General features: G+C 42.1%; 1 protein-coding gene across 4 annotated transcripts in view; it reads left to right on the forward strand.

Moving 5' to 3' along the window:
• The window catches only part of IQSEC3 (IQ motif and Sec7 domain ArfGEF 3), a 976,838-nt gene that overhangs the window by 584,889 nt on the left and 370,436 nt on the right, over positions 1 to 21,513 (forward strand). For all 4 annotated transcript variants that reach the window (XM_086952823.1, XM_086952826.1, XM_086952824.1 and 1 more), the window contains one exon: positions 11,760 to 12,838. In XM_086952823.1, the coding sequence (XP_086808949.1) occupies positions 11,760 to 12,838 (1,079 nt within the window). The remainder of the gene's footprint in view (positions 1 to 11,759; positions 12,839 to 21,513) is intronic.

Raw genomic sequence — 21,513 nt, forward strand, 5'->3', positions numbered from 1 at the left:
CCACGGCCAATAGGCCACTACGGCGAAACACGTGTCGACTGCCTTTTTAGTTCAAGGAACGTTTGATAATCATGTTGGACTAACGTTAACAAATCGAGAGGGCACAATCCTCCATCTCCCTCTACATTTACCCCCACAATGGCTCTTGGGTGAAGCCTTTTGCAGGGAATGTGCCACAAAACAATTGGGCCCTGACTATTGTAGCACCAAAGTCCAGAGATTTCCACCCAAACAGTTACCTATACAGGTACATATGGGGACTGCTGTCAACCTGCAGGAGATACAAGTTGGGTGATTTGTTTATTTGGGCCCGCACTTGGTACAGGAAAATTAGACATAGTTACATCATTTTCCTCCTATTCCGAACTCGCCCTAGGCAAAATTCTCAGTGCATTGAACCCAGCCAACCACTCCACTGACCCACTTCCTGCAAACGCAGTCAAAGACCTTACTCCACTGCTTCTACCTCTCTGGTCTAAGATAAAAAACAGTTCCCTCCAACAAGGATGCATTCCAGACACCCTCAAAGTAGGCCAAGTTTCACCCATTCTAAAGAAGCCCACGGCAGACCCCACGGACCTAAACAATTATTGCCCAATCTCCAACATCCCCACTCTAGCCAAGTTGCTGGAAAAATGTGTACATCTAACGCCAACGAAACATATTGATCATTTTGACCTACTCAACCAACACCAATCAGGTTTCCGTGCTGGCCACGGCACAGAATCAGCCATGACACACATCATTGATGACGCGCTGCAAATACTTGACCATAATGGATCCTGTTTACTCGTCCTACTTGCCCTATCTTCAGCCTTTGATACAGTTAAACACGAGAACCTGTTAGACCTCCTGAAACATAGAATGGGTTTATCTGGGGCAGTCCTATGCTGGTTCACCTCATTTCTCCAAAATCGGACACTACAATTCAAAATCAAGAACACCCTGTCCAAGCCCGTCCCAGTGACCCTGGGAGTACCACAACGATCAGCACTATCTCCAACACGGTTTAATCTCTTCCTGGAACCTCTAAATGAAATTCTACAAACCTCTAACGTACAATACCACATGTATGCAGATGATACACAGCTATACCTCAAGATACAGTCCTTAGATGATATTAAATTACTCAACACAGCTCTTAGGAACACTCAAACCTGGATAGCTGAAAATCATCTTAAATTGACCGCCCTAAAGACTGAATTCCTTCTAATAGCCCCACCGGCTCAAATCCCGAAATTGCAAGATTGGATCAAACATATTACGGCGTTGAACGTGCAACCGACCATTGTGGATTCAGCGAAGTCATTTGGAATAACTTTTGACAGTAACCTCAACATGCAAAAACATATCAGCAATGCTACAAAGGGAGCCAAACTTCAGATAAACACATTGAGGAAACTAAAACCCTTCCTACCACACAATGACTATAAGCATGCAGTACAAGCTCTGGTTATACCCAGACTGGAATGCGGTCCGGAGAGGAACGAGTAGGTAACACGGTGCGGTTTCACCGAGAAGGAACAATGTTTCCTTGAGGTGATCCTGCCCCCACCAGAGACCATGAAGTGCTATTAGGCACCACTAAATAAACAACGAAACAGTACAATCGTATGTATAATACGCATGTTTTAAAGATAACAGCGTTGAATGTATTTTGATAACTGTATACACCCTAATTAGGAACTCATAGGAGTGGAAAATACAGGGCTGGTCCCTGTATGGTCCTGACGAAAAGCCTGGGGAGCTTGAAACATGTTGACCACACACTGATTTAGCCCTGACTAAAGGTTAAATATCAGTGTCACCCCCATTTTAATATACCAATCTAGGAGCTGAATAAAATTTGTTGGATTCCTACTGTTTTTGGAATACGGTTGCGACACCCTTTGTGGCCTGCCCAAAGCATCAACTGCACCCCTTAGAGCTTCGGTCAACACTGCAGCAAGACTCATAACCGAATCTAAACGTAGCTCCCACATCTCCCCGGATCTTCAATCTCTGAACTGGCTACCCCTAGATACGAGAATTCAACTGAAAATTGCGTGCATGACGCACAGAGCCTTACATCAAAAGACCCCCAGTTACTTGGCATAGAAACTGACGATCTCCGGTGGTACCAGATCCTTGAGAAATGCAGAAAAATTACTACTGAAACCACAAAAATTCCATAAGAAAAAACCTATAACAGATCCTTCTCTGGGATGGCACCTAGAATTTGGAATGCCTTATCCCTTGAAACCAGACTTAACCCTTCCACTACTGCTTTTAAAAAGGAAGTTAAAGCCATCCTCATGGCTAAACACACATGAGTATGGTCTGCTGAATCAATGTGGCGAAAGGCAGCTATATTCTCAACCACAAGACAGTTAACAATGCCAAATATAACTATATTGTTTTTTTGTTTTTGTTTTTTTCCCTTTATTATTTTCTCTGTACCTCTGTGTGAATTTAATCCTATTGTTTGTAAATGTAACTTTTTACTGTTTGTATAGCGCTCTGATATCCGCTACGATCTTGTTCGCGCTCTATAAAACTGTTCAAATAAAATAAAAAATAAAAATTTGCACAGAATGAGAAATAGTACACCTCCTAATATTTTTTAACCGAGCTTACAGATTTCTCCATACTATTTTCTGCCAGTCTGAATAAATGTACAAAAAACCCACAATGCATTCCTGAATTGAGTCTTAGGTGAGCACAACCCTCATATTGCCAGGGATCCAAGTCCATGGAATTGTCGCTCACATGCCCTCAGGCTGCCTCCCGGCACTGAATTGTTGTCGTACCGATGCACCTGCATATTAGGAGTGGTGGCAGCCAACTTTTTTTAAATTGATTTATTTATCGATTTCAAAGTGAGGAAAACATTCAACAGTACAAAGTGATAAAGAGCGAGAAGGTCGTACAAACCCCACAAAACCCCTCTACCCCCCCTCCCTCCCAGGCAGACCAATATCATAATTTCAGCACAGTTCGAACACAGCAATAAATCCTCTTATGTAAGGCGATAGCAAGGGAATTTATGAAAAAAGTTCTTACATATAGTCCACCACTATGGGCGAGGAAATGTGAACACACCAATTCCAGGGTATCTGTTTGGGAGCTACAAATTTCATGGCGGCGAGCAAGCACCTTCACAGGGCCATCGAACTGTAGATGGAGAAAGAGGGGGGTTGTAGCACATAACATTCACAATAGGACAGGGTGGGACACCAAATATGCTGTGTAGGGGGCCCAGAAATCTTTGGGGCGGAATGACTCAGATAGCTCCTCCTCATATATCTGTAGCTGATCTCTACAGTAAATCAAGTCACTGAGCCATTTTTTTACAGTGGGTGTTGTCTTGGCTCCCCAGCACTGCGCAACCGCCCTTTTTGCGAAGAGGGTAGAAACTGAAGCAATGCGCCTGTTACATGGCTTAAGACGTTTAACGTAGCCCAGCAAGCATATCTCTGGAGTACAGCGCACAGACTCCAACACCATATCAGTGAGAATGGTCGCCACTGCAGTCCAAAACGCAAACACACCCTTACACATCCAGGCAACTTGGAGAAAATCTGCATCTGCTGCTCCACATCTCAAACAGAAAGCAGTCTCTCTCAGACCATAGTTGTGTAACTGTAAGGGGGAGTAATATACCTGATCCAGGAATTTGAAATGAATAATTCTAAGATTACAGTTGACTGTGAGGTGACCCGTGAGTTGGCAGCACGCCGCCCAGACCTCTGGTGCAATAGGGATTGCCCAACGCTGTTTGCCAACGTAAGGAGGAGGGATGCTCCTCCTGTTCCCGTTCACGTAAAGAGACATTGTAGAGTTTTGTGATTAGACCCTTGCGACCCTCTCCCATCAGCATTGCCTGCAACACCCCTAGAGTAGTGGGCTCAGCAGGGTATTCTGGATATGCAGCGCGGACAGCTTCACGAACCCGGACGTATGTAAAGTTCAACATAAAACTACTATCTGTACGATTCTGCGCCTCATGTAGTGTTTTAACTTGCCCACCTTTGTATAAGTCACCCAGCTGAGAGATACCCGCTGGGGCCAGTTCTCGTAAGGCAGGCGCCTCCCGTGCTGCAGAGATATCAGGGTGTGAAGCTAGTGGCAGCAGTGGCGCATATAAATAGGATAGCTGAGCCCGTGACCCAAGCATTCGCCATTCCCACGCCGTGCAATGTGTAGGGTTGATCTTGGTCCGTGGGCCTCCCGATCCCCCCGAGAGGACCACTGCCTGCAACTGGACAGGAACAACAGCATCTGATTCAATAGCCACATGGGTCTCCGTCTACTCTTGGAGGATGAATCAATAAATCAAAAAATAAATACATTTAATTTTAACATGCAATGCTGATGCATGAAAGGAGAAGATAGAGAGGAAGGACATAGGCACATAAACGGACATATATTTATATTTACCAAGTATGGTGTGAAAACCAACCCCCGGGCCAAGGGGCTGAGAAGGGTCCCCAAGGAAAGATCTGACGACCAAAGGCTTCAGGACAGGAATCAGGACAGGACAGATGACCCCTCTATCACGACGCTTGCGTAGCACCCCTCTCTGACACTCTCTTCCTTCTCGAGATACCTCTATGATCTTTTTCTAAATTAATTAGCTTAAGATATGGTTCTTCAATTCGATTCTTCTTCAGCATCTCTCTCCTCACTCCGACAGCATCTCAGTCTCCGAAGCATCCAGCATCAACGTCTCTCTAAGTAACTAAGGACTACCTCAATTATACCCTACAATATTCACGTACCTCCCAAAAATGTTTCAATATCATGAAACTCCTAACTCTGATTGGACAGGCAAGGGGAGGTGATCATCACACCATGCTTATGTAGTACTCTTTCAGTTAGCCTTTTGTTAATAAACCCATCCCCTTAATTCTTTATTCAAACTTTATTCATAAGTCTTTATTCCCACCCGCATTCACATCATAATTGTCACAAATTATAAAAGTTCACAGGTTCCCATCCATGCCAGTGGACTGTCGATCCGGTTCCCAGGAAAAGTATCCCTTCTGAACTTTGGACGGAGTTCAATATGACAGCGCTTGTTCCAGCTCAATTGTACTATACATGTGCAGGAAACAGGAGGGAACAGACTATTGTTCAAATAAAAAGGCCCCTAATAAGCACTATTGAAAAGAGTCAAAAAGAGAAATGTTAAAATCAAAATTAAATGGTTTCATGTATACCACCTATCTCTATTCAAACTCCATTTACTTATTAATGCTTTCCCAACATTAGCATTCGTTAAATAACTTGTTTTAGTTTTCAGCAAAGTAGCTGCCAAGCATGTGAGTTTCATAACAACCATCTTGTTAGCAACTGAGCAAGTGCTAGAAATTCCCTCCAAGCAAAAGTACGTCTTACTACGTAGATGCAGTTGACGCATGCGTACTAAAGATTTTCAGTTAGCGGCCATTTTAGAATCACACTTGAGTTACTGGTGAGTAAGACAAATAGGCAAGCTTCTCTTTTCTTGTAAATGTAATGTTGTGCATATCAATTTTCACAATGCGAGGTTAATACAGGGTTAAAGGTTACTTGAGAGGATTACATCCAAGCAAGTCTCTTTTCTGCGAGTCCTTGCTCCCTCACTGGATTTGTTTTAAGACAGCTGGTAAGACAGCAATAGATAGCGTTTTGTGCATAGCAGTGTAGAGATAAGCAAATCCTTCCCAAGGTATCACATTGTTGATGAGTAAAGGCGGGCTCTGAGGAGTGGGCGCATGGGGTCCTCTGCCCATTGTCTGTAGGATGTTCTGTCTGGGCTACCTATAAACAGCTATTAAATACCCTAGCAGTGCTCATCTGACTTGCTGAGTTTGTTGGTTCTGTTCCGGATGAAGGGGGTAATGTAGCCCAGAATTGCCCCGGTACATGAGTGGACCTAGTTTAGCAGGATCATTGACATGTGGCTTTTGCCCTGAAATCACTGCATGTGTTACTGGGAAGTTAAGGGTTCATCTAGGTGCTGGAGGGAACTCACTGCAAAGGTGGGTTGACTTTATTATACTCAGTACAGTTCCATGTTTTGAGGTGAACATGGTATTTGGTTAGCCATGATAAATGTCTTCATGCTATGTGGTGGATATGCGTCTACCACAAATATATGTCGCCTCTCACGAGGGGTGTGCATGGTCTGGTGATCTGGGCATTAAGCAGCTGGTGCACATTTATCCTTATGTTTAATCCAGCTAAGTGCTAACAGATTACACATGACAAGAAGAGGGGACACTTTTCCTAGCCAAAGAATGAACATTGTATATATACTGAGCGGACTTCTCTATTTTACTATATGTTTACTAATCTCAGGGTTGCGACCCTTGAGGGTCTCAGGCTTTCCTCAAGGCCACTGATTTGAGCTTTGGGTTTGGGACCTCCAGGTAGATCTCTCTTGGCCACAAGTTGTGTGGGGACAACCTGTGCGTCTGCAGAGGGGGGAGAACTGGCAGGAGTCTCAGTGACTTACCTGTGGGTTATTGCACAGAGGTCCTAGAATGATGTGTTTAGGTGTGGCCCTCACTTTGATTCAAATGAGTGAAGGAAAATAACAGTATGCTACCTACATCATTTTAGTGTACACTACTAAATAGCAAGCGGTTATTATAAAGGTTATGAGAGCATTAGCACAGGTGAGTAATAAAAAACGAATGCAAGAAACTAGCTAACATTGTATAAAAGCAGTCTAACAAATTCTTTTATAATTTTCTGACATTCTGACGAAAGATCCCCACGTTTTATCCTCTCTAGCTGGAAACTAAATTATGGGTTTATTGCACTATTCTCCACTAATCAAAAATGCATGAGCAGTCAGTGATTGCTTCCCAAGATGCTTGTGAGAATATGGCATGACAACTATAAACATGTAGGGCACACTAGCAAGCAATGAGACTCCTGTTCTAAAAAAGGTTGAATGATGCTATGGCTAAGCAAAGCACCAGTAACGAGATATAAACTATCCACACCTGATGAAACATCACAAATCTGCAATCATTCATAGCATAACGAAATCTGTACTAATATAATAAAGAGAGAGCCCAAACATTTGAGGCGGGTAATCTCAGGAACCACAGCACCAATCACAACACCCAATACAGCGTTGGAAAGGGCAGTTGCAGCAGAAGGACATAGGCTATGCAGACGCCTACCAAATACATTTAAAAGGTAAAAGAACCGTGCCAGCAAAGTAGTCCCTTGTGGGCGTGTCTGCATTGTGCTGTGGGCATGTGCTGGGGGCGTGACAAACACTGGGGCTGTGTGGTACGTTCCGCCCTTCATGCCATGTCTCATATTGTGTGCTGCGGGCGTGGACGTGTTCGGGGCGGGGGATTACAGAAAAAAAGCGATCGTTGTGCCCAATATTTCATTGTTTTTTCTTCCCAGGTTCTGTACATTCCAGCTCCAGGTGTCTACCCTGCTCCCTTTAAATACCCCTTCACCCCATATTCATAACCCACCCTTACTCCTTAAAATACCCCAACACCCTTAAAGACTAACCCATCTTAACCCTATAAATATACCCTGTACCCCAAAACCCAAACCTATCCCTAAACCCTAAAAATACCCCTGTACCCCAAAACCAAAACCTAGCCCTGAACCCCATAAATACTCCTGTACCCCAAAACCTCAAAATACCCCTGAACCCTAAAAATACCCCTGTACCCCAAAACCCAAACCTAGCCCTGAACCCTAAAAATACCCCTGTACCCCAAAACCCAAACCTAGCCCTGAACCCTAAAAATACCCCTGTACCCCAAAACCCAAACCTACCCCTGAACCCTAAAATACCCCTGTACCCCAAAACCCAAACCTAGCCCTGAACCCTTAAAATACCCCTGTACCCCAAAACCCAAACTTACCCCTGAGCCCTAAAAATACCCCTGTACCCCAAAACCCAAACCTAGCACTGAACCATAAAAATAACCCTGTACCCCAAAACCCAAACCTACCCCTGAACCCAAAAATAACCCTGTACCCCAAAACCCAAACCTACCCCTGAACCCTAAAATACCCCTGTACCCCAAAACCCAAACCTAGCCCTGAACCCTAAAAATACCCCTGTACCCCAAAACCCAAACCTAGCCCTGAACCCTAAAAGTACCCCTGTACCCCAAAACCCAAACCTACCCCTGAACCCTAAAATACCCCTGTACCCCAAAACCCAAACGTAGCCCTGAACCCTTAAAATACCCCTGTACCTCAAAACCCAAACCTACCCCTGAACCCTAAAAATACCCCTGTACCCCAAACCCAAACCTAGCACTGAACCATAAAAATAACCCTGTACCCCAAAACCCATGCTTACCCCTGAACTCTAAAATACCCCTATACCCCAAATCCCAAACCTAGCCCTGAACCATAAAAATACCCCTGTACCCCAAAACGCATACCTATCCCTAAACCCTAAAACTACCCCTGTACCCCATAACCCAAAACCATCTGAACCCTTAAAATTCCCAAACACCCTAAAACATATACCTAGGTACCCCAAAACATATACCCCTATACCCATACTTACCTTACCCAAACATAAAAAAAACATGCTTTTACCATTCATGCATTTACAACGAATTTCGTTGTAAATGTATGCGTGGTAAAGCATATAAAATGTAATGCCATGCCTTATAATGGCATTGCAGAGTCATGGTACTTTCGTAATGAAAGTATGCGGAGTGATGGTATGCGGAAAGAAAGTTGCCGAATAATGGGTGTTTACCCTCCCCCGGTAAGTACATTGGTGGCACGGCGGCCCACATCTCCAGCAACATACTCATATTTTTTCACCACCGATTTGAAAAATGCACAGGTCTCTCTCATTGATGGCCAGCACCGACATACACTTTTAGACCCACCTCCCGCCACAAGATCTAGAATTGAGAACTTTAGAGCTGGGGAGCTAGGTTCGAATCTCGGCATCAGCTCAACAACCTGTGATTCCAGGCAAATCGCTTTGTCTCCCCGTGCCTACCACAAATGAATGTGTTCTTCTGTAATGTAAATTGTGCTCATGCCATGTTGTCGAGTTCGGGCTATATAATATTGCAAATAAAGCAGGGAAACTCAAGTTCACACACTACTGAACGCGCACTCTTAAGTGCATCAGCAGTGCACTGTGAATCGGAACGTTTCACAGGCCTGTCACAGATAAGAAATGCTATCAAAACGAAATCTTACGAAACAATATACTACTGGCCGGCAGCAATTCATACTCGGACGTCGGGACGGGCTGCTAGTTAGATGATAAAACCCATATTATATTGACAGGTCGAAGCTCATGGCTCACACAAGTCGGGTCTGCAGTGTAAACGTGCAACAAACCAGACCATGATTTGGCAGCTTGTGAACCTATTTTCATTTCAGCTCATCTTGCTAAGAAATGCCATGTCAGAGAGAAAAAATAGAAAGAGGACTCTTTTTGTCCGCATTGAGTGCCCCACAATAAAAGTCAGTGGGACAGTGGGTAACTACTGAACTTAGTTATGTTCCACGCAAATTCTACAGAGAGACTCACTGCTATTGAGAATACAATGAAGGCAGTTGAAGGGAAGCTGAGTGGCATGGAGGCAGAGTGAAGAGAGTAAGGCAGGGGTAAGATAAGGCAGGGGCAAGACACATTTACAATCTGGAGACAATCCTTGGAACAGCAAGCATGTGAATCCTGCTTAGGTTTGTGAGACCTGACAACAGCCTTCAAATCCTGTGAAAAACTCCAAGGAGTTTGTTTTTGTGAAACATATTGTTTGTAAGAGTTTGGTGAATGACCATCAAAAGCCACTTGCAGTCGTCCACCATGCTTTTTGTACCTTTTCAGGAACCGCCATGACGGCAAGGTACAGAGATCACTGATCACCACTGGGTCTCCAAAAGTTTTCAAAGATCTTACAGCATTTTGTATTGTATATTATACTTTTGTATATTATATATTTATATTTATTATATATTATATATATTTTGTATATTAATTATATATTTATATTTATTATATATTATATATATTTTGTATATTATACATATTGTACTGATCTTCATGAATTTGCTACAGTAGAGGGGGAAGATTTTGAGGTTGGAAATTCAGAATAGGAGGGTTCCATGTTCTTCTTTTCCAGACATGCCCCCCAAGAGGCTTGCATATAAAGCATCCTTTCATTACTTAAAAATGAGAGGGTGGCGAGAGGACTGAGAGCATTGCTGGGATTCTCAATATCGCTTCAATTAGGCTGGAAAACTCTTGTGTCCTGGTCTTCTGGATAATATGGGGTTGATGGGCTTCGATCATAATGGACTGTGGTTCTCCTTTGAGGGAATGGGGTGTGGGTGGGAAGGAAAGGAGGCATTACTGGCGAAAGGATAAGAAAAACAATTAACAATATCATTTTGGCAGTGTTTCTTGTTGGATATGTTGTTTATGACAAAGGTTTTTCACATTCTTAGTTTAACAATCATATGGGTTTATCTTTCATAAAAATTATTTAAATCTAAAAAAAGAAGTTGAGGGCCATGCCAATAATTATCTTAAGGCTGCTGGGATGCTGTAGTCAGAAGGCAAAAGGCTGAAGGGCCAATTGACAAGCGCTCACTGTGAATCCTCATCTCCTATGAGTAGGACTTCTGTTGTTAAACTATCCAAAAAAAGGCATTTGTAGTTCGCCCAAAAATATACATGGACTAGGCACTATGCAATGTTAGCCTACCTTTTTACAGACCTCTCTAAACAGATGTATAGCTTGGTAGAATCGCAGGACTTCTGAAATTTGACTTGATAGTGGCCTAGTAGTTGATCAAAGTGAAGTTTGGCCTTGTGCCCCAGATACGAGTACATGGGTCCCCTAGGGGTATAGTGCTCTACAGAAAACTAAAAATATTGAACTCGACTTTCTCTAGCATTAAGAATACTGTAGCTGCAAGGTGATCCTTCGGAATACCTAGACAAGGGTTTCTGTCAATGGAAGCCTAGAATGCTCATTGCGAAAGCCGGGTCTTTAGTATCATACTAGCAGCCCGTCCCGACGTTGTCCGAGTACGAAAAAGAATGTCTTAAATGGTTAGAATAGGCAAGGCAAAGTTTTTTTTTTAAGTTCATGGCATAGTACATTTATTGTTTCATGCGACGTGCCTGTGCGGCTGCTCAGAACCCCTCTTTCTGTTGCGCCGAAGGTGAGCGTGTGCTCTGCGGTTTGTTGTCCTTTCCGCAGAATGCGAACGTGTGTGTCCTCTCCTGCCGACACCCCTGATCAGTCCTTAGTAGGTTCATGCACTCCCCAAAGACTTGCTTGGTGCACTTAGACGCCCCACATAGCATCACTGCCAAACGCCACAACTCCAAGGACGCTATTCCCCCTCTCCGCAATGCTTCCGGCGTCTCTGAAGGCACACGCCCACAACAATGCTAAACGACATGCCCACTTCAAGACGTGTCAGAACGCTATTCTCACACAGAACGCTTTTCGCAAGCATTGCTTTACAGCAGAACGCCCACGCCCACAACGGACTACTTTGTCCCAAAACGGTCTTTTTCGCTTGTAATGTATATTTTGGGCTGGTGTATAGCCTAAGTCCATCTGCTTATACTCACCTTTCCAATGCTATATTGGGTGTTCTGATTGGCGCAGTAGTTTTGGAGCTTACCCGCCTCAAAGGTTTGGGCTCCCTCTTTATAATATTAGTATATGGATACATGTGTGATTTAAGTATGCATACAATTGACCTCATTAATGTTATTGTTAATTAGCACTTGTTTTGTATTGCAGGTCGAAATGCTAGAGCAGAAATATGGGGGACACCTTGTCTCGCGCAGGGCTGCATGTACAATCCAGACGGCCTTTCGCCAGTACCAGCTCAGTAAAAACTTTGAAAAGATACGTAACTCACTTCTTGAGAGCCGCATGCCCAGGCGAATATCCCTACGAAAGGTTAGAGTCCAGAACTCTGAAAGTTTCTCTGCTGAGAAAGCCCTGGTTGAAGGGTACAACTTTGTTGGGATTCCACTGGTGAGGTCACCATCTTTGCCAGCCACAATCAGTGGAGCCCTGACAGAACTGGAGGACTCTTTCACAGAACAAGTTCAGTCCCTGGCGAAGTCCATTGATGATGCCCTCAGCACATGGAGCCTGAAGACCATGTGTTCACTTCAAGATGGCAGCTCGTACCAGATACGAGAGACGTTTAGTGCAATGCAGCAGAACCAGGAAATGGACAAAGCCGAGCTGCAAGACCAAGTGAAAGATGAGGGCTTGCAAGACGCACTACCTAAAAGTAGCAGCACCCTCATGATGGCCTTCAGGGATGTCACTGTTCAGATTGATAACAAGAACATTTCTGTCTCATCTTCTACCTCTGTGTCAATGTCTAACTGCCTAAGCAGTGCCCAGGCTGGTCCAGGCCAAAGTTCCAAGCCCACAGAGAGCAAAGGCACTGGAGACAATGGCATAGAATCCACCAATGCTCTAGAAGGACTGGTAGATACCAGAATCATCCAGAACAGCCACACATTTACAGAGGTTAATGTCAACACCAATGGTTTGGCGGGAGGGCTGGTGGAACAGGGACAAATGATGGTGCAGCAAATGTTCGACTCCAACAATGAAATGGGACACAGCAAAGGCTTGGAGTCAGAGACAGCGGACAACTCGGAACAAATGAGCAGCAGCAGCACCTCCACCTCGGCCAAGTCAGCATCTGAGGTGTCCTCCAAAGAGGCCCTTCAAGCCATGATCTTGAGTCTCCCCAGGTACCACTGTGAGAATCCAGCCAGCTGCAAATCACCCACGCTTTCCACAGACACCATGAGGAAACGCCTCTACCGCATTGGACTGAACCTCTTCAATGTGTAAGTAGACAAAGGCAGTTTCTTTACCGTTAAACACGCTTTTATTCTACAATGTCTCTACATCTTTGTCTTAATCTGTCCATGCTGCTAAACTGTGTCGTCACTTATGAAGCATAGGTACAAAGTACCATAAGGCAACTGTGTTACTATACCAACAACTAACCTTGGTATATAACAAAAAATGAGTACTCTTTACCTAGAACTGCGTCTCTAACAATAAATGGGCATATAGAAAGTTCATTTGATGATGCTAGCTTGGGTTTTAAGTCAATTGTGACATCATACACTGGTTATCCCAGATTAGTGGTGAGAACAGTTAGATGGTGACTGAAGGTATATATATATAATAATGTGGTACGAGAGTGATGTGAACAGTGGGTAGAATGCTCTCCACACTGCACAGAAGGGAACAAATCACACATTTCACAGACACTCTGAGCAGATAAGAAAATGTGAGCTGAAATCAAGATTGTTGAATAAGAAATTGAATCGAGGGAGCTGTAGAATAATCAGTTCAACCTTTTCCATATGCAGCTGTAGACTGCATAATCTCACCTGGTTGAAGCGAGATGAGATACAGTGTGCTATATTTCCTGGCTTAAAGAAGCCAAATCACAAGGCAGTGAAAAAGGGCTTTAAATATTGTGTCCACAAATTAGCATTTTTATATAGAGCACTACCCAGAAAAGAGCATTGGTACATTGATCACAAAGTACAACGCAGATTTCATGGACAGATACCTCTAGGTTCCATTACAGATAGCAGAATTACAAGAAGTCAACCCAGCTGCCGCAATACTAATTGGAAGGGCACATTTTCAGAGGCCTATGTGGTGTAACGTTCTACATGACTTTTAGGGAGTTTACCTTGTTAATAATGAGGCTTGGATCACAGGGCATGCATTCAAAACAATGTGTAAAGCCAGGTAGACACACTTTTTACTGATTGTGCAATCAAGCAAAATGTGCAAGGCGAAATGTCGAAATTATAACCTGCTTACGAAAAGTCATAGCCCTAGAACTTGAGATAAAGGCCTGAAATGCAGGCAGGGCCTATACAAGGCTTAGGAGCTCTAACAACTGGTATAGCCGGAGTCAAACATAGGCTTGGGCACAGTGTTTGACTCAACAAAATGACCCAAAAAGTCAGCTGCAAGCGGAGGAGTGTGTTCAACTGCACTGTTCATGCTGATTTTTGGTGTGGTATGTTTGTCCCGTGCTGGAAAAGCAGTGCGAATGGCACCATGCGCAGCTCAAGAGGGCGCTGCTTCTTTCTGCTGCTTGACTATATGTTCTATTCGAGCAGCAGCTTTCTCAACATGAATGTAGTTTTCTCAATGTGAGCGGTAGCGGGCATCCTCGATTATCCCGCATTGAAACATTTTGCCTGGAGTACACTTTTCCCTGCATGCCAACTTAATATTGGGAGGTGCGAACAATGAAAAAACTCCGCTCCACTACCTGGATTGGAGTTTTTCATGGAATCCTCGTGCTAAGTGGAGTGCGGCGTGGGAAAAACTCTTCAAACTTCACGAGCGGAGCAGAATTTCACACCCAGGCCTCATCAAACAGAAAGACAAGCATTAGAATGTTGGAGCAGAAGTTATTTGTTGTAGAAAGGAAGTCACAGGAACAAGAGTATATTCTTTTGGTTGAGTTTATTACTAGAAGACCGCACATCCACCTCGCCTGCTGACCGGACTTCCAACTGCCAGAGTCTGGAACTTAGCATGCTGAGGTTAGACATGGAATAGATGGACATTCTAAATAGATCATATAAGGTAACACAGAAGAAGGGCTACACAAAATGCCCAGTTGGAGCAAAGGCTATTTACAACACATCTCCTTCCCTTCAACTGATAAAAGAAATAAAATAAACATTGGAAAACATTAGCAAATGTAATCATTTAAATAAGTAGGAGGTCGTCGAAATCTGAACTCCTTGAGGCAATATGATTGGAACCATCATGGAAAACATTGTTACTAGAAGATGGCCTATTATCCTGATCAGAAGTGTCAAGAGAAGACATGAGTTGAAAAGCATCACCACCACCCACTTCCCTCCTGGAACTGAAAGACGTTGAAGACCTTGGGACTCCTTGATCAGATGACATATACCCACTAATATGTTCTGACAGGCCAGACATCTTCACCAGTTCTTTGTTCTTCTGGTACAGAGCAACTCTGCAAAGATTCAATTTTTCGTCATTTTCTAACACAATGTAATGTGGAAACTCATTTTTAACTGTAAATGGGCCTCTGAATTTTGAAAATCCTTTTGTCACCCTCCCAGGCTTGACCTTCACTAAATCACCCACAGAAATCTTTTCAGAAATCTTAATCTGATTAGAATTAAAGGAAGTATTGTCACTGTAATTTTTGAGCCAAGAAGGAGTCAACTTAGTTCCAGGACTTCTGCCCCTCATGAGCTCAAAAGGAGACTTGGTGTCTTGTTTATGAGCAGTTGTGCGATAAGCCCACACCATTCTTTGAACAGTTTCATGTGAAAACCCACCAGAGGAACATGTCATCTGAATTATTCCCTTTACCAATCTATTGGCCCTTTCACAATTGCATTTCCCTGAGGATTGTACAAAGTCGTGCGATGATGAGATATGCCACAACTTGCTAAAAACTCTTGCATTTTCACAGAGGTTAACTGTGTACCATTGTCAGTTATAAGGATTGACGGAAAACCTTCTTCCTGAAAAATATCTTTGAGAAACTTGATCATACAATCAGTAGTTGTATCTTTGACAAATTTCACAATGAGCCACTTAGAATATGCATCAATGACAACAATAGCATGCAGATGATCCATAGGTAGCTAATCCATGGGACCAATAAAGTCTAAACATATAGTGTGCCAAGGTTGATTTGCACGAGAAATGCAGTTATCACCAAAATTAGGACATGGAACTAACTTGAGCCTTTTCTCACTATTCTTGCAATTTACACAATTTTCAACCCAATTGGCTGCCTGCACATCAATAGAAGGCCACCAAAAATGTTACTTCAACCTGCGCTGAGTAAGGGTTTGACCTAAATGACCCTCATGTGCTATCTTAAGTAGTTTAGATCTGAGTGAGAATGGCGGAATGTATTTGTTATCTTTCATTAATATAGTATTGTTTACCACTGATAAGTCATCCAAAACTTTTATATATGGCCGAACTGACAGTTTCACACAACTTTCACGCCTTGTGCCTTTTATAATTAGATCCATAACTTTTTTAAGAACAACATCACTTCCCATAGCTAAACACCATTCATCTTTTGAAAATGTGCCATCACTCAAGGCTACAACATCCTGAATGAAAATCACTGCACTTTCTTCCAAATCACCACCACATCTGTTCAAAGAATTGACCTCTTTTATCGGCAGACGAGACAGACAATATGCCTGTACATTTTGCCAACCTGGTACATAACATAACTCATACTGATATTCCTGTAACTTTGAGGCTAGTCTAGCTAATCTCGGAGAACCTTTTCCAGCCCCACGCGGAGCTAAAATATTAACCAAAGGTTTATGATCAGATCTAATCTTGAATTTCTGTCCCCAAAGATACGTCCTAAAACAGCTTGCACCCCACGCTGCAGCTAAAACCTCCTTTTCAATAACTGAATAATGATTTTCAGAAGTAGTCAGGGGCCGAGAAGCAAATGCAAAAGTTTTCTCACAACTTCCATGCTTTTGCAAGAGAACAGCACCCAGGCCTATGTTGCTAGCATCAATCATTAAAATGGATTGCAACTTGATGTCAAATGGTGTTAATATTTTTCTCCTTATTGATGTTGTTAAAGGAAATGGTATGTTCCTCAGTCCAACCACATTTTATCCCTTTCTTAAGAAGTGCTCTAAGAGATGCTGCTTTTTCAGAGAAGTGCTCTACAAACTTTGCATAAAATTCAATTAAACCCAAAAAGGATCTAAGTTGGTCCTTGTCCTGAGGACACAGAGCTAATTGTATTGCTTCCAATAAGTTTGTCTTTGGCCTTATAACATCAGCAGATATCACATAACCAAGATATTCTACTTCTTCAACCAAAAATGAACACTTTTCTTTCCGCAAGGTCAACCCTGCTTCATCTAATCTCTGTAACACTTCTTTTAAAGTCTCATTATGCTCAGAAACAGTATCACCAAATATTAAAATGTCATCTTGAAAATAAACAGCCTTATCCATACCTTTAAATAACTTACTTATCATGCGTTGGAAGACGCTGACTGCAGAAATGAGGCCAAAAGGTAATCTTGTAATTTGAAATGTGCCCTTAGAGGTGATAAAGGCTGTAAGCTGCTTTGACTCACTATGTAAGCGTACCTGGTGATAAGCGTTCTTTAAGTCAAGCTTTGAGAAAAATCTTGCACCTTTAAGAGTTGACACAAGCTCACCAATATTGGGTAGAGGATACACATCCGCTATCACACATCTATTCAAGGATCTCAAATCCACACAGAATCTTATTTTTTTACCCGGTTTCTGGGTGATAACTACTGGAGAAATCCAGCTTGTGGCCTCAACTGGCTCAATTATGCCTCCCTGCAACATTTCATTAATGACATCTTTCACATCATACCTAACTGAAAGTGGTACTCCTCGTAATTTGTGTTGTACAGGTGTGACGTTCTGGTTTAAAATTATGTTATGTTCATAGCCCTGTAGTACACCCAATTCTTCTCTGAAAACATTATTTTCATTACACAAGATTTCATTAATGGTAAATTCATCCACTGCCATCACTTGTACAGAGGCTCTAGGATTCACCATAATGTGTAAATCATACTGATGAATCCACCCTAAAATAGCTGGACCATCAAACGATAGATAAACTTTACATTTCGTGGATCTGTGCATAAAGCATATTTCACTTTCAAAATATCCCACAATGTCTATTTTTTCACCTTGATATTCGGATGGACATATGTCACTTTCTAATAATGTTTTAGTGCCCCATAATTTCCTGAATAGAGATTGTGGAATTATGGTCCACCTTGAACTAATGTCAACCAACCATTAGTGAGACCTGTTGACCATCAATTTTAAAATCTGCTTTAGGTCTAATTTCCCTTTTTTCTATGTACTTTTCATTTTCATCCACGAGCAAAATCTTATTTTTCTCCCTTCTTATCACTATGTCATTTTCTTCAATACCAGCGACTCTAGCTTTACCTTTTGATTTGCACATTCTTGAAAAATGCCCTATCTTACCACATTTTAGGCATTCTTTGTTGTTAGCAAAACAAAAATTCGTATCAGCAGTGTGAGTGTTGCTACCACACTTAGTACAAACCTTATTATTCATCTTACTCATATAAGTTTTCCTTTGAAAACTCCCATTCTTAGGTTTCACTACTGCTACCTCACTATATTCATCATCAATGCACTCTTTTACCGACACCTCTGTTACTTGGTGTGAAACACTACATTTTTCTAGTTCTTTCATGCATTTTTCAGATTCCTCCACTACTTTGGCCAAATCTATAGCTTGTTTTAAAGGTGGATTTTTTGCCGCCCATAACCTCTCCTGAATTTTTTTGTTATTACATTGAACAATTAACTGGTCTCTAATTAATTCTTCAGTCATTTGCCCAAAATTGCACTTAACTGAGAGTTCACACAATCTTTCCACGAAATCATCAATGGATTCACCAACACGCTGTTTGTTCATTTAAAATTTGTATCTGTTCATGACAAGATTTTCTACTTTGGCAAACCTTATTTCTAATCTTAAGACTGCTTCTTGAAATACATCCAAATCTGATTGTCCACTTGCTTGAAGAACTTGCGGCAGATATTTGAAAACACGCTGACCCTCTTTTCCTAATGCTGTTAATAGTAACGCTTTTTTCCTTTGTGATGAAAAATTGTGTCCATCCAAAGCTACAATATAATTGTCAAACATGACAATCCAGTCCTCCCACGTTATTGGGGTGTCCCTGGTTCACATAAAAATGGTGGAGGTAAAGTAACATTTACTTGTTGGGCCATAATAAAAACACTAAAATATTGCTTTGAATAATATTAGAAATGTGCACTCGTAGAGGTTAGATCAAAGCAGGTAGCCTATTCAAAACAGCTTGCAAATCGTAAAAAAGATGCTGGTCAGTCGAGAGTACACAATGAACAAATAGTTTCGAATAACTGTGTTGACTGAGCTGTCACTAGGCACTGTTGAACACAGTGAGTATGTCAGAACATACAGAAAATAGGACTCACTGAGCACTGAAACAATAGCCCGTAAACAATGTTCATTGGTAATCTTACTTGTCAAAAATTGTTCGCTGTAGATCAATACCTTTCTGGAACCAAGACGTTGGGTAATCAAAGTGCCAAACTAGTTTTGAATCTCCGAGAACGTTTTGGATCTCCGACGCATTGAAAATTCACACTTTTATTTTTTTAAGAGAAAATGCCCGCCATGTATCCATGTCACGACGATCTGCGTGATGACGTTACTCGCAACCAATGGTGGCTCAGGGCTAAATCCACAAGCACAAACACGTCATCACTTCGCTGCTTGGAGAGACATGCTTGTCATCATCCATTTACAGCAGGGGAGAGACGTACATACTTGGCAACAGTGGAAGCACCTAATGCGTCACCGGGTTTCAGCTGCAAAGAGCGAGAAGACGCCGTTGGAGCAGTGACGTAAGAGGTCTTTAAAAAAATTCCTTTAAAATGTTACTTTACTCACAATCATGTTGTGTTGTTTGTTTTGAAAATCTGCCTTGCGTGGATTCTTTAAAGAAATCGTAGAGGTGCCGTCGGTCTTCTTCTCTGATGTTCCTTAATTTCTTAAAAAGCTTGCTTTCAGCAGGTCACTTAATAGTAGTTAAACCATTGTCGCCAAAAATTGTTGTAGAAAGGAAGTCACAGGAACAAGAGTATATTCTTTTGGTTGAGTTTATTACTAGAAGACCACACATCCACCTCGCCTGCTGACCAGACTTCCAACTGCCAGAGTCAGGAACTTAGCATGCTGAGGTTAGACATGGAATCAGATGGACATTCTAAATAGATCATATTAGGTAACACAGAAGAAGGGCTACACAAAATGCCCAGTTGGAGCAAAGGCTATTTACAACAGTATTCTGCCACTCAACTGTCTTCGATGGAACACTCAACATTCCAGTTATAAGCATATGGCGTAATGTGTAAGGTGGCCTGCAGTGCTTCTCTATGTAAATTGTGATGTGGAAACTAACATCGTAATGTTCCTCCCCACATAGGACAATGAAGCAACTGGCGTGGTTGTGGTGCTTTACACACGGGTGCCATGTGGAAAATTAATGCCATGTCTATGATGCCTTACGGATGGGACAAAGTGGAAACTGGTATGGGAATGTTTCATTTGCCCAAAGAGCAAAGTGAAAATGAGAATATCAGTTATGCTAAGCAGTGAGGCTCCATTTTTTGGGTCATCATTTGCTTCTACTTCAGTGAATGCTTTATAAGAAATAGTTTTATGGAGTCCTGGTATATCAGCATTTTGGTATACATTTTTTTAAAAAGGATTAAAAGACAAATAGTGTTTAGTACTGTTGTTCTCGAACTGTTGCTAAAAACGATTTATTGCAATAAAAGCACGCGAAAAAAAGGGAGTTTAAATAAAAGGGGATTTTTAACTTCCTTGAATGTGTCAAGGATTTTCAGCGCTCTTGGCAAATTAACAGTTTACCACCATAGCACTCACTTTCATCATCGGAAAAGGCAAATATTAGGGCCATTTGCTTAACACCTTGCCTCCTTTAATAGGGGCACTGGCCATAAATATAGGCTTTCTTCTAGAGGTTTTTTGCAGTTATGAAGTACCACAGGGCTTTTGGCTTCTCTCTACAGTTTGCTGGCCGTATAATAGCAGGTCAGTAGTGTAAGTGTCTTTCCAGCAGCACCACAACTTTCCTAAAGGACACAGTAGCATGCACCCCCTTCCCTTGCCACCTCCTCTTGTAAAAACAAAGTTTTCCTGAATTTAGAGGGAGGCTCCTGACTTCAAATGTGAGCTGTTCTAGCTGTTTAACTAGTCACATTCATTGCCTGACAACTTTCTAACTTTGTTTTCGATTGCAAATCCTTAGAATAAATGTGCATTATCCCTTATTTCTTTCTAATATACCCATATGGGATTAACACATAGAAATATATTTAAATAAGCTCAGGAAGAGAACATGAAAAGTACAAGGTTGTGAGGTATTATCTTCGAAATCACAGGTATTTAAGATTTTCACAAAAGAAACACTTCAACACACTCTTTCTCTTGCTCCTTCTCTCTCTCCCTGTCCCTCTCTTGTTCTCCCATCCAAGTACTAACCAGGCCGGAACCTGCTTAGCTTCCGAGATTGGATGAGATCAGGGTGGTATGGCTGTATGCTCGGTCTAGTTCTCTATCTCTGAAGCCTCAACTGAACTTTCTGTAAACCTAGGTGTGAACAAGAGTGGGTAATTTGTAATTTGGTGCTAGTTATACATTTTCTAGATTGTTCTAGAATGCAGAGTTCAGTTTTCTAGTCAACATGTCGCCAAGGAGTCATTGTGTCAACTTGAGACAGAAAACCAGTTGTACTGCAACCCCCCAACAACCCACTGAGCAATATCTAGATGTGTTTCAGGTAACAATCTATTCCATGAGACATTACACGGATAGTTAGGAGAACCCCAAGCCCTCTTT

The sequence above is a fragment of the Lissotriton vulgaris genome, chromosome 1_2, assembly GCF_964263255.1.
Source record: "Lissotriton vulgaris chromosome 1_2, aLisVul1.2, whole genome shotgun sequence".
Lineage (NCBI taxonomy): Eukaryota > Metazoa > Chordata > Amphibia > Caudata > Salamandridae > Lissotriton > Lissotriton vulgaris.